The 13,915-nt window shown below is 40.6% G+C and overlaps 1 protein-coding gene across 2 annotated transcripts in view; it reads left to right on the plus strand.

Moving 5' to 3' along the window:
- SLC2A9 (solute carrier family 2 member 9) overlaps positions 1–13,915 on the plus strand; it is a 532,155-nt gene that overhangs the window by 97,129 nt on the left and 421,111 nt on the right. For both annotated transcript variants that reach the window (XM_082252420.1, XM_082252421.1), the window contains exon 5: positions 2,026–2,150. In XM_082252420.1, coding sequence (XP_082108546.1) covers positions 2,026–2,150 — 125 coding nt within the window. The remainder of the gene's footprint in view (positions 1–2,025; positions 2,151–13,915) is intronic.

The raw sequence follows: 13,915 nt of genomic DNA on the forward strand, positions 1-13,915 counted from the left end.
TCAAGCTTTCTTTGCTTTAAGATGTACTGCTTTATGTATATAATTTAATCACTAGTTTTTTGGTAATAATCTTGTGCGCAAGTGTAGGGGTACCTGTGGCTTTGGGAAATAGAGATCTCTTGAAAATAACAAAAAACAAAAAAACTTTGTCAGGAGTATTAACTACAACACTTTTGTTTTTGCAGCATTTTTCATTAGCTGAACTCAAAGATCTAAGACTTTTTCTATGTACACAAAAGACCTTTTTCTCTCAAATATTGTTCACAAATCTGTCTAAATCTGTGTTAGTGAGCACTTCTCCTTTGCTGAGATAATTGATCCACCTCACAGGTGTGGCAAATCAAGGCTCATTAGGCTGCATGATTATTGCACAGGTGTGCCTTAGGCTGGCCACAATAAAGGCCACTCTAAAATGTGCAGTTTTACTGTATTGGGGGGGGGGTCCGAAAACCAGTCAGCATCTGGTGTGAACACCAACTGCTTTACGCAGTGCAAAACATTTCCTTTGCATAGAGTTGATCAGGTTCTTGATTGTGGCCTGTGTAATGTTGGTCCGCTCCTCTTCAATGGCTGTGTGAAGTTGCTGGCTATTTGCAGGACCTGGAACACGCTGTTATATACACCAATCCAGAGCATCCCAAACATGCTCAATGAGTGACATGTCCGGTGACTATGTTGGCCATGCAAGAACTGGGATTTCAGCTTCCAGGAATTGTGTACAGATCCTTGCAACATGGGGCCTTGCATTATCATGCTGCAACATGAGGTGATGGTTGGGGATAAATGGCACAACAATGGGCCTCAGGATCTCATTACGGTATGTCTGTGCATTCAAAATGCCATCAATAAAATGCACCTGTGTTCATTGCCCATAACATACGCCTGCCCATACCATACCCCACCGCCACTATGGGCCACTCGATCCAAAATGTTGACATCAGCAAACCGCTTACCCAAACACGGCGCCATACACACTGTCTGCTATCTGCCCTGTACAGTGAAAAACGGGATTCATCCATGAAGAGAACACCTCTCCAAAGTGCCAGGTGCCATCAAATGTGAGTATTTGTACACTCAAGTTGGTTACGACGACGAACTGCAGTCAGGTCGAGACCCCGATGAGGACAACAAGCATGCAGATGAGTTTCCCTGAGACGGTTTCTGACAGTTTGTGCAGAAATTCATTGGTTATGCAAACCGATTGTTGCAGCAGCTGTCCAGTTGGCTGGTCTCAGACGATATTGGAGGTGAAGATGCTGGATGTGGAGGCCCTGGGCTGGTGTGGTTACATGTGGTCTGCGGTTGTGAGGCCAGTTGGATGTACTGCCAGATTCTCTGACACTCCTTTGGAGGTGACTTATGGTAGAGAAATTAACATTCAATTCACGAGCAACAGATCTGGTGGACATTCCTGCAGTCAGCATGCCAATTGCACACTCCCTCAAAACTTGCGACATCTGTGGTATTGTGCTGTGTGATAAAACTGTACATTATAGAGTTGCCTTTTATTGTGGCCAGCCTAAGGCACACCTGTGCAATAATCATGCTGTCTAATCAGCATCTTGATATGCCACACCTTTTAGGTGGATGGATTATCTCGGCAAAGGAGAAGTGCTCACTAACACAGATTTAGACAGATTTGTGAACAATATTTGAGAGAAATAGGCCTTTTGTGTACATAGAAAAAGTCTTATATCTTTGAGTTCAGCTCATGAAAAATAGGGGCAAAAACAGGAAAGTTAAGTTTATAATTTTGTTCAGTGTATATAATACTATATTATACTCTAACAGATAAACCTGTCCCAACATAACTATCTACAGCTGCTGGATAAATGAGCAAACAGCAGGAAACTGCAAAAGTCACTCCAGATTAGCTCATGTTTTAACAAAACCACAATATACAGAACTTCTTCAGTGGGTAGAGGTCTGGACTAAACAGAAATAATGACCATTGCAAAGTATGCTGTAAACTGAAAACATAAATGTAAATGTCTAATGTTTGTGAACACTTTTTTTATATTACAGAAAAAGAACATTACTCCTCAACAATTTTTTTGCGATAGTAGCAGCATTACTGATGTCATTAGCGAAGCTAGCAGGCTTTCCAGAAATGGTCATCATTGGTCGCTTTGTTATGGGAGTGGATGGAGGTAGTTTCCTTTCATTTATTCTAGAGTTTATGTATTGTGTATATGCATATTCCACATTATAAATTCTTTAAGAATTCACCCACACACTTGGAATAATTACAAAGGTTGTATGCAGTGCTCACCATTTCAAGGACCATTGTGTCCTAGCAATGAGGATAATAATACAAAATGTTTGTTCGGTAATTAGCCTGGCTGTGAGTTCAATGCTAGGTTTTTGGGCATATTTATAAAGAGGTGAATGTGACGTTTACTGTGCATGTTACTAAAAAAGTTACTAAACGGCATACGCTCCCTGGATTCCTATGACACACTGCCCTAAAACACTACTCTTTCATCCTCTAATAGGACCCACCCTGAAGACATTTTATAGTATAGCCCCAAAATACGACATTTCCTCCTCACCAGGGCCGCTGACTCCACTGGCGAATAATCTGGAATTTTTACCGGGCATGAACCCTACCTTCTTGAAGAACCCTCTAGATCCAATGTTAGCTCATAACTGCTTTGTTAAGGGCACATTCGGACAACTAGCTGACTTCACAAAGTTAAAAAATTATCAAAAGATGCCTTACTGGTCGTACTTTCAAACTCGTAGCTACCTTACCTCACATAAAAGACGCTATCTGGTGCATAGACCATTGAGTGACTTTGAGAAGACATGTGACTTGGGAGAAAGGGTCGAGAGGACCATCTCATTGACGTACGCCTGGTTGCAGAAACATACTGATAAGAGGCAGGACAGATTCAGGGAGAGATGGAGTAACTCGCTAAACATATCCATTTCTGATGCACAATGGAGAAGAGCGTGTCTACTCTCGCACAAATGCTCTTTGAGCACGAAATTGCAAGAAACTGCTTATAAACTTCTTTCACAATAGTACGCTACCCCCGAAAAAATTAAACGCTGGTACCCACGCACGGATGATACGTGTTGGAGATGCGGTCGGGCGGCAGGTACACTGACCCACATATGGTGGTCCTGTCCTATCATTTTTAGCTTTTGGCAACAAATTCAGACACTAAGCTTGACCATTGTTGGAGAGGAAGTACTCCTCTCTCCTGAACTGTGTTTACTGCACATAAATACCACACCGCTGCATAGCTACAAAAACTCCTTGCTTATTCACCTCATCAATGCGGCCAGATCACTTATCCCCTTACACTGGAAATCCAGCATGATCCCCACTATCTCTGATTGGTTGAGAAAAATTCGGGAGATCTTTGAGATGGAGAGGGTCAGCGCAGTGGCGCACGACAGGATTCCCAAATTTCTTACCTGTTGGGAGCCTTGGATTCATTTCCACTCCTCTCCACAACATTCCTCCTTTTTCCCATTAACGCCTTGAGTTGGCTGCCTCTCTCATCTTTTCCTTGATTTCTATTTCCCCTCTTCCTGTTTCCTCTTACATTCCACACACTGTTCTAAATATCTTCCTGTACACCTCATTCCTGCTCTTTGTAGAAATAGCCTAAGGCTATTGCATACAATCTTTAGACGTAATGGATAGATATGGATAGATATGTCTAGCCCACATTCAGTATCTTCCTCGATGGGCTAAGGCCGGATTACCTAAGCACCCTGACCTTGGTTCATTACTATCTACAATGTTCATTGTTGAGATTGTACTACATAAGAATTGATTCCGCTTGTGCACTATTTGAAGTTTCTACCTTTGCAATTGTTCCGCAATTAGATTGCTTTTACTTGAAGAATTTGTTTGCTTCACTAATGTTTTTTCCACAAGCCATTGTACCAAACCTGTTTGACATGATTGTACTTTTGCTACTTTTGCATTTTTTCGGTTGTACTGTACTTCATGTTCTTAATAAACTTGATTGATAAAAAAAAAAGTTACTAAACACCTGCCATATAAAAAATGTATAATAATGAAAAAAAAACACATTTACAGGGAATATTTACATTCAGATTTACCAAATCAGGCAGCATTTGCTGGTTGTCAATGTTATTATTCAGCAGGGCATGGACAGATATTGTCAAAGTGTGACCTTTTTTCATTTGTAGTAATTTCAAGGATTTTAATAGAAGGGATACATGTCTCCATTGTATGCGCATTTTATCTGTAAAAACTGCCAACATCCAGACATCCAAAAGCCCTGAGACTGTCGCCATTTTGGACAGAAGAGCTTGGCAAGCACAGAGAGTAATTAGACACTTTCAGAGGAGCAGAGGGCAATGAGGTGCAAGGAGAGGGATGAGCTGTGCTATAGAATTGACTCTTTCTGGAGTAGTCAAATTTTCTATGAAAGGCACATTGTAGGTAAATATAAGATCATTTCTGGACAGGAAAAACACCACACGTAAGCGTAAGTTGATGTTAAGCTCTCTTTAACCACTGGAAGATTTTACCCCCTTTATGACCAGGCCATTTATTGTGATACGGCACTGCGTTACTTTAACTGACAATTGGTTGTGCGACGCTGTACCCAAATAAAATTGATGTCCTTTTTATCCCACAAATAGCTTTCTTTTGGTGGTTTTTGATCACCTCTGTGATTTTTATTTTATGTGCTATAAAAAAGAGCGACAATTCTGAAAAAAAAAAAAAAACTTTTTTACTTTCTGCTATAAAACATTATATATATAGTATAGAAAAATAAGCCGCGCTGCGTGAAATGGGTAAACAAAAATTAATGTCCAAACAAAAATCAATGTCCCATATAACAACTTGAATGACGCTGAAGACATAGATCACACTCCACAGTCTCTGTAGGAAATGTGCTTACCGGATAGCCACTAAAAGTCTGCAAAATTCATATGCCGAGATATAGTCACAGATCCGGGAGATGGAGGTTGTCAGAGTCCTCAGCGAATATTGTGAATGATATGCAAAAGAAAAAAACTTACATAGTGTGATACCGTAATGTAAAGTATCCACCACCAATAGGGAATCCCTATCAATCGTGCAGCAGCTCACCAAATGAATAATGAGTATAGCGTGAATAGCCCAGTGTAAAGAGAGAAACGTGGAACAAACCACCACCAATTGTGAAGCCTCTTACCAAAAATAGAGTCAAATGAGCAAATAAGTAAATCCAGATCGCCAAGAAACCAGAAACGTCACTCAAAAGCCCTGTTGGCCTCTTACCAGATGACAAATATTCCAAGCAGTAGATCTAGTATTGCTTTCCCATCATACGTGAAGCTCCGGGACCAACAGCATCAATGGTGTTAACTATGAACTCAGTACCAAGATACAGCCCGAGTGAAAGAAAAACGCCAATAGTGTAATAAAATAATGACTGGTTTAATAATTAAAAGAAGAACACTCACAAGCATAGTAGATAAAATCGCAATCGTAATGGATGGGAGCCGCCGGCCGGACGGCAAGGCACATCCGCTCCTAGGATAACTTCCGGGATGACGTCAGCACGCCGCGACCTGACGGCGTTTCGTCCAAGAAGACGTTATCAAAGGTACGGACGGCGTGCTGACGCCATCTTTTATAGAAAAACTTTTATAGAAAAGTCTCTCCTAATATCTTGGAACCCCCTGTCCCTAAACCCAGTTTTTTACAACAACTTACGGGATACTATAGGTGCAACCGCTGTCAAATATGTACCCTTAGTTCTAATAAACGGAGAAGAGTTCAAGAATTTGTATCCAATAGTACAGGACGTAAGCATAATATAGAGCCTTTTATATCATGCACAACTACTGGGGTTGTCTATCTATTGCAGTGTCCTTGTGGACACCAATATATAGGCAGGACAAAACGCCCACTTAACGTAAGATTAAATGAACATGTGGCAAATATAAGGAAGGGTTTCCCTAAACACTCAGTATCCAAACACTATGCAGCAGTACATAATAAAGATCCTAGACACACCCTTTTTTTAGGCATAGATCGCTTTGTGCCTCATTGGAGGGGTGAACCTCTTGTGAGGGGCATCTCAAAACTTGAGATGTCCTGGATACACCGTGTAAAATGTTATGTGCCATATGGCCTGAATGTTGATGTTGAGGTTAACGCCTTTTTGGATAATTCTTAATTTTCATTTAGAGGTGTAGTTTCCTTTAATATTTTTATTATTTATTATATGTACAATTCAGTGTGCTCAACTCGTGGGAATTTGTCATATTGTTACAAACACTAGATGTAGATCAAATTTACCCCTTTCCCTTAAAATTATATATATCATATACTATGATGCTTATTAAGTACTATTGATGACACATTATATGATGGCTAGCATAATTTGTTGCAAGGTATTAATCATTTATGGTTTCATATTCATTTATTGGAGATACAATTTCAACTGTTTAATGTATTTGTAACATTTTGCATTTGGTTTATATTTATGATGTTGATCCCCGGGTAGAGTTTGAACTCATTCCGCCATGATCTGACTCCATTATACACAATATGGTCAATTATTTTTGTGGTCTCAGCGCATCTGAGCACAAGACGATACAGTTATATATAATGCCCATATATGTTCTTATATTTTTTTACATTTATCGTTTATTTATATCGGCTGTGCCAAATAGGCCTGCTACACCTTTAAATACATTTGCCCTTAATATGGGACATTCCGGGTTAGTAAAGTTGATATCTGCCCTCAGTTAAAATGGTGAGACAGATCTACCCGAGTTCCGGTCATTGGATGTCCGGTTCACAGCTTTAGGGCGGTATTGTTCAAGCACTTCCGGTATCACTATCAAGTTTTTCTATAAAAGATGGCGTCAGCACGCCGTCCGTACCTTTGATAACGTCTTCTTGGACGAAACGCCGTCAGGTCGCGGCGTGCTGACGTCATCCCGGAAGTTATCCTAGGAGCGGATGTGCCTTGCCGTCCGGCCGGCGGCTCCCATCCATTACGATTGCGATTTTATCTACTATGCTTGTGAGTGTTCTTCTTTTAATTATTAAACCAGTCATTATTTTATTACACTATTGGCGTTTTTCTTTCACTCGGGCTGTATCTTGGTACTGAGTTCATAGTTAACACCATTGATGCTGTTGGTCCCGGAGCTTCACGTATGATGGGAAAGCAATACTAGATCTACTGCTTGGAATATTTGTCATCTGGTAAGAGGCCAACAGGGCTTTTGAGTGACGTTTCTGGTTTCTTGGCGATCTGGATTTACTTATTTGCTCATTTGACTCTATTTTTGGTAAGAGGCTTCACAATTGGTGGTGGTTTGTTCCACGTTTCTCTCTTTACACTGGGCTATTCACGCTATACTCATTATTCATTTGGTGAGCTGCTGCACGATTGATAGGGATTCCCTATTGGTGGTGGATACTTTACATTACGGTATCACACTATGTAAGTTTTTTTCTTTTGCATATCATTCACAATATTCGCTGAGGACTCTGACAACCTCCATCTCCCGGATCTGTGACTATATCTCGGCATATGAATTTTGCAGACTTTTAGTGGCTATCCGGTAAGCACATTTCCTACAGAGACTGTGGAGTGTGATCTATGTCTTCAGCGTCATTCAAGTTGTTATATGGGACATTGATTTTTGTTTGGACATTAATTTTTGTTTACCCATTTCACGCAGCGCGGCTTATTTTTCTATACATTATTTGAGGGTGTGGTCGCACTTGAAGTCGCTGCTCTTTACATTATTCACTTTAGCGCGGTTATTATTTCCTTTTTTATTCTTCTGTTCCTGACCTTTAACTGCAGCTTAAGTTAATCCATCACATGGATATATTTGATTATAGAGATTCCAGATCTGTTAACACAGATGGAGTTTTTGAATCCATCCCCACAGGTGAAACAGACATGAGTGGCTTGTTCATGCGATTGAGGAATCTACTCGTGTCTGAAATACACACCCAGTGGGACATTGCCTTCTTGGACACATACACCAAGAAGTCCATGGTACCTAGAAGCCTCCGGTGGGAGGTCAGTCCCCAACTTGATGAAGTGGATTTGGAGGATTGGTACAAATATTTCAATGAAGCTGGGGTCAATTTTTTAAGATATTTGACAGGCAGAAAAAATGCCAAACTCTCCAGATTGGATGAGGAGATCAAGTTAGTCAAAGAAAAGTTGACCCCCTTCAAAGAAAGTGAGGAATATAAAAATGCCTCAGCAGAGTTATTAAAAAATTTAGAGAAGGAAGAAAAAGATCAAAAAATAAAAAAACGAAAAAAATTTAATAGGGATCTACAAGACTATTTGACTTGTACTGTTTTTGAGTGGCAAAATAAATTACTGGGGAATTCAAATGTTGAGGTAGAGACAATGGATACATCAGCCACTCAGGTAGTGGGAGTACCCGTAGCCCCTCCAATTTCTCAAAAACAAAAGAAAGGGGCTCGCAATAAGGGCAGACGTCCATCTTTCAAATCCCCTTACAGAGGGCAGAATGTGAATAAGGACAATCATCATCAACCATATCAAGGGAGATCTATTGGTAATTTTAATCCCCCGGGTCCCAACAATAGCTGGCAACACCAAAATCGGGATTATTATGATGGTCCTGTCCATCAATCAGGGACTTACACTCAACCCTCTTACTCCAATACACCCCAATGGAGACGGGGACCTGATCAGTACCCAGACCCTCGCCACTCACAAAGGAATCAGGGTCCTGACTATGGTCCACAGAGACAAGTTCAAGGACGTTTTGATTATAGCCCATTAAGATCTGGCCCACAATGGTATGAGCCTCCCTCTGAACCCATGAGAGGAAGAGGAAGTGATCGCCAGTGGCAGGATAGAGAACATTCTTTCAATAGGGCAGATAATCGCCAATACAATGTTCCGATCCAGAACAGGTTTTACCCACTCAAGGACAATGAGGCCCCGAGTGATGCACAATCCTCCCATAAGACCAATACAGTGGGCTTTTATAATGATCCCACCCCTCACTCTTCAAGGGAACTAATAAGAGATAACAGTAATCCCCATAGTTCTACTGATCCTGGCTCAGTTTACCCTGGTTGGGGTTTTCCCAGGGCCCTACAAGGTGTAAAACGTCCGGCAGAATCAGAAGAGGAACTAGAGGAGGCAGGAGGTGCCAACTCAAAAAAAGCAAAAAGCTAGCAGGCACGGGGATTTTTAATCTAAGTAGTGTTGAATTGAGTCATGAAGAAAAGTTGATTTTGGATAAAGGTTTGAAATTTGCCCCGCCTAAGAGGCTGGACAAGTTCCAGACCTACATGGACATTCACAAATTTGTCCGTAGGGTCAATATCAAACGTTATGTCTTGAGTAACCCTATTAAAGAACATAGAGTGGTGAGCACGGAGTTTCAACACTCTGGTCTTGCTAATGCATCACTATTCAATCCCCCTGGTGGTTTGGCTCCTTCATTAAAAGTATTCAGGGACGTCATGTTAAGAGATCTGGACAATATTCAAGTACATAAATCTTCTCTTTCATCTGATTTGCAAAAGGGACTAGACTCCCTGTGTGCGCGTAAGGACTTAGTGATAAGGCCTGCAGACAAGGGGGGAGGTATCGCGGTACTGGATAAAAAAGATTATGAGGATGAAATGCAGCGTATCCTTGGTGACAGACAAACATATGTGTTGTTACCCAAGGACCCCAAAGCCTCATATAAAAAAACTTTACAATCATTGGTAGAGAGGAGCTATAATTCCAGTATCCTTAACAATAAAGAAAAGGCTTTTTTGGTCCCTAAGTGTCCTCGCACTCCAGTGATATATTATTTGCCAAAATTACATAAAAGTCTTGTTTCCCCCCCGGGGCGTCCCATAGTCAGTGGTATTGACTCTGTGACGTCCCGGGTGGGGAAATATATAGACACGTATTTGCAACCTTTGGTTCAAGCCACACCTTCATTTATCAAGGACACTAAACATGTTATTAATATGTTGGCGGACTTAAGCCCTACAGAACATCTATGGCTGGTCACAGCCGACGTTTCATCTCTCTACACGGTAATTCCGCATGAGGTGGGTCTTGATGCCGTCAACATGTTTCTAACTCGTGACTCTAATTTACCGGAAGCTCAAATTTCCTTTATCATGGAGTTACTCAAATTTGCAGCACAGCATAACTACTTTTGGTATAACGGCCATTTTTATCGTCAAATCACTGGCGTGGCCATGGGGGCCAAGTATGCCCCGTCCCTGGCCAATTTGTTTATGGCCCAATGGGAGGAGGACGTCATCTATGCATATCACCGCCCACAGATTCTTCTGTGGGCTAGGTATATCGATGACGTCCTCCTCCTATGGGACGGTACATATGATGACCTATCGTCATTTTTGGATAACCTTAATTCCAATGATAGAGGCATACATTTAAATTATGAATGTAGCCAATTAGGTGTTAATTTTTTGGACTTGAATATTTCCATCAGGGATGGACAATTTGTCACCTCCACCCATTTCAAGTCCACCGACAGGAATTCCTATATTCCTGTCGAGAGTTGCCACCACGCTCCTTGGCTGCGAGCTATCCCCAAGGGACAATACCTTCGCATTAGAAGGAATTGTTCCGATATACGTGACTTTGATAGACAGGCACAAACACTGACTACAAGATTCCTGGACAAGGGATATAATGAGGAGTTCCTTCAACATGCTCTGTCTGAAGTAAGATCAATTGATAGACAGGTCTTGTTGAGTAAATCTAGGAGGCAAGATCAGACAGATCCTTTTACTCTGCCATTCGTGACCACATACTCTAGTCAACATATGACCATAAAGAATTTGGTCGCTCGTCATTGGCATATATTAAACAATGATCTGGTGCTTCGTGAGAACTTACCTATTAAACCTAAGGTGGTCTTTAGGGGGGTCCCATCTTTGAGGGACAAAGTCTCTCCTAATATCTTGGAACCCCCTGTCCCTAAACCCAGTTTTTTACAACAACTTACGGGATACTATAGGTGCAACCGCTGTCAAATATGTACCCTTAGTTCTAATAAACGGAGAAGAGTTCAAGAATTTGTATCCAATAGTACAGGACGTAAGCATAATATAGAGCCTTTTATATCATGCACAACTACTGGGGTTGTCTATCTATTGCAGTGTCCTTGTGGACACCAATATATAGGCAGGACAAAACGCCCACTTAACGTAAGATTAAATGAACATGTGGCAAATATAAGGAAGGGTTTCCCTAAACACTCAGTATCCAAACACTATGCAGCAGTACATAATAAAGATCCTAGACACACCCTTTTTTTAGGCATAGATCGCTTTGTGCCTCATTGGAGGGGTGAACCTCTTGTGAGGGGCATCTCAAAACTTGAGATGTCCTGGATACACCGTGTAAAATGTTATGTGCCATATGGCCTGAATGTTGATGTTGAGGTTAACGCCTTTTTGGATAATTCTTAGATTTCATTTAGAGGTGTAGTTTCCTTTAATATTTTTATTATTTATTATATGTACAATTCAGTGTGCTCAACTCGTGGGAATTTGTCATATTGTTACAAACACTAGATGTAGATCAAATTTACCCCTTTCCCTTAAAATTATATATATCATATACTATGATGCTTATTAAGTACTATTGATGACACATTATATGATGGCTAGCATAATTTGTTGCAAGGTATTAATCATTTATGGTTTCATATTCATTTATTGGAGATACAATTTCAACTGTTTAATGTATTTGTAACATTTTGCATTTGGTTTATATTTATGATGTTGATCCCCGGGTAGAGTTTGAACTCATTCCGCCATGATCTGACTCCATTATACAAAATATGGTCAATTATTTTTGTGGTCTCAGCGCATCTGAGCACAAGACGATACAGTTATATATAATGCCCATATATGTTCTTATATTTTTTTACATTTATCGTTTATTTATATCGGCTGTGCCAAATAGGCCTGCTACACCTTTAAATACATTTGCCCTTAATATGGGACATTCCGGGTTAGTAAAGTTGATATCTGCCCTCAGTTAAAATGGTGAGACAGATCTACCCGAGTTCCGGTCATTGGATGTCCGGTTCACAGCTTTAGGGCGGTATTGTTCAAGCACTTCCAGTATCACTATCAAGTTTTTCTATAAAAGATGGCGTCAGCACGCCGTCCGTACCTTTGATAACGTCTTCTTGGACGAAACGCCGTCAGGTCGCGGCGTGCTGACGTCATCCCGGAAGTTATCCTAGGAGCGGATGTGCCTTGCCGTCCGGCCGGCGGCTCCCATCCATTACGATTGCGATTTTATCTACTATGCTTGTGAGTGTTCTTCTTTTAATTATTAAACCAGTCATTATTTTATTACACTATTGGCGTTTTTCTTTCACTCGGGCTGTATCTTGGTACTGAGTTCATAGTTAACACCATTGATGCTGTTGGTCCCGGAGCTTCACGTATGATGGGAAAGCAATACTAGATCTACTGCTTGGAATATTTGTCATCTGGTAAGAGGCCAACAGGGCTTTTGAGTGACGTTTCTGGTTTCTTGGCGATCTGGATTTACTTATTTGCTCATTTGACTCTATTTTTGGTAAGAGGCTTCACAATTGGTGGTGGTTTGTTCCACGTTTCTCTCTTTACACTGGGCTATTCACGCTATACTCATTATTCATTTGGTGAGCTGCTGCACGATTGATAGGGATTCCCTATTGGTGGTGGATACTTTACATTACGGTATCACACTATGTAAGTTTTTTTCTTTTGCATATCATTCACAATATTCGCTGAGGACTCTGACAACCTCCATCTCCCGGATCTGTGACTATATCTCGGCATATGAATTTTGCAGACTTTTAGTGGCTATCCGGTAAGCACATTTCCTACAGAGACTGTGGAGTGTGATCTATGTCTTCAGCGTCATTCAAGTTGTTATATGGGACATTGATTTTTGTTTGGACATTAATTTTTGTTTACCCATTTCACGCAGCGCGGCTTATTTTTCTATACATTATTTGAGGGTGTGGTCGCACTTGAAGTCGCTGCTCTTTACATTATTCACTTTAGCGCGGTTATTATTTCCTTTTTTATTCTGCTATAAAACATTCCCAATAAAAAAAATGTAAAAATCAAAATTTTTCATCATTTTAGGCCAATATGTATTCTGCTACATATTTTTGGAAAAAACAAATCCCAATAAATGTATATTGATTGGTTTGCGCAAAAGTTATTACCTCTAAAAAACTAGGGGAAAGATTTATGTCATTTTTATTTTTTATTTTTTACTAGTAATGGTAGCGATCAGCGATCTTTAGTGGGACTGCGATATTGGAGCAGGACAGATCGGACACCTAATTGACATTTTTTTTTTTTTGAAAATTATTTTTATTGAAAGAATTATATTTGTAATACAAAGCATAGCCTTGCGACATACCCCAGCTAAAAGTTATACATAACCGTTTCAGCACCTGGGAACAAATTGTTACATTTCTCCATGACTATATGGGCTCTCCATTACCGGTGCTCCCCAAGCCATGACTACAGGCGGTCCCCGGGTTACGAACACAATAGGGACTGTAGGTTTGTTCTTAAGTCGAATTTGTTTGTAAGTCGGAACATGTACTTTTTTAAGTGTATGTCCAGCCCAAAAAATTCATAAGGATACAGACAGCAGTACAAACCTCATTGTGGCTCTAACCCCACACCATACAGTACTGTACTAGCCAAAACTAAAAGGCTAAAAGAGACCCAGAAGGATAGTTACATTCAACATAGCTAGAAGTACAAGTACAATACAGTGGTCCTGCTCCCAATACAGAGTAATGTAATCTCACCAGTTTCCAGACAGTTCCACCAGCTTCTGCCTGTGCAGTGGGATGCTTCTGGGCAGTGTGGGGCAATCAGTACATGTAGTACATGCAGCGTGCATTGTGG

This window comes from Pelophylax lessonae (genome assembly GCF_965119305.1).
Source record: "Pelophylax lessonae genome assembly, chromosome: 1".
In the NCBI taxonomy this organism is placed as follows: domain Eukaryota; kingdom Metazoa; phylum Chordata; class Amphibia; order Anura; family Ranidae; genus Pelophylax; species Pelophylax lessonae.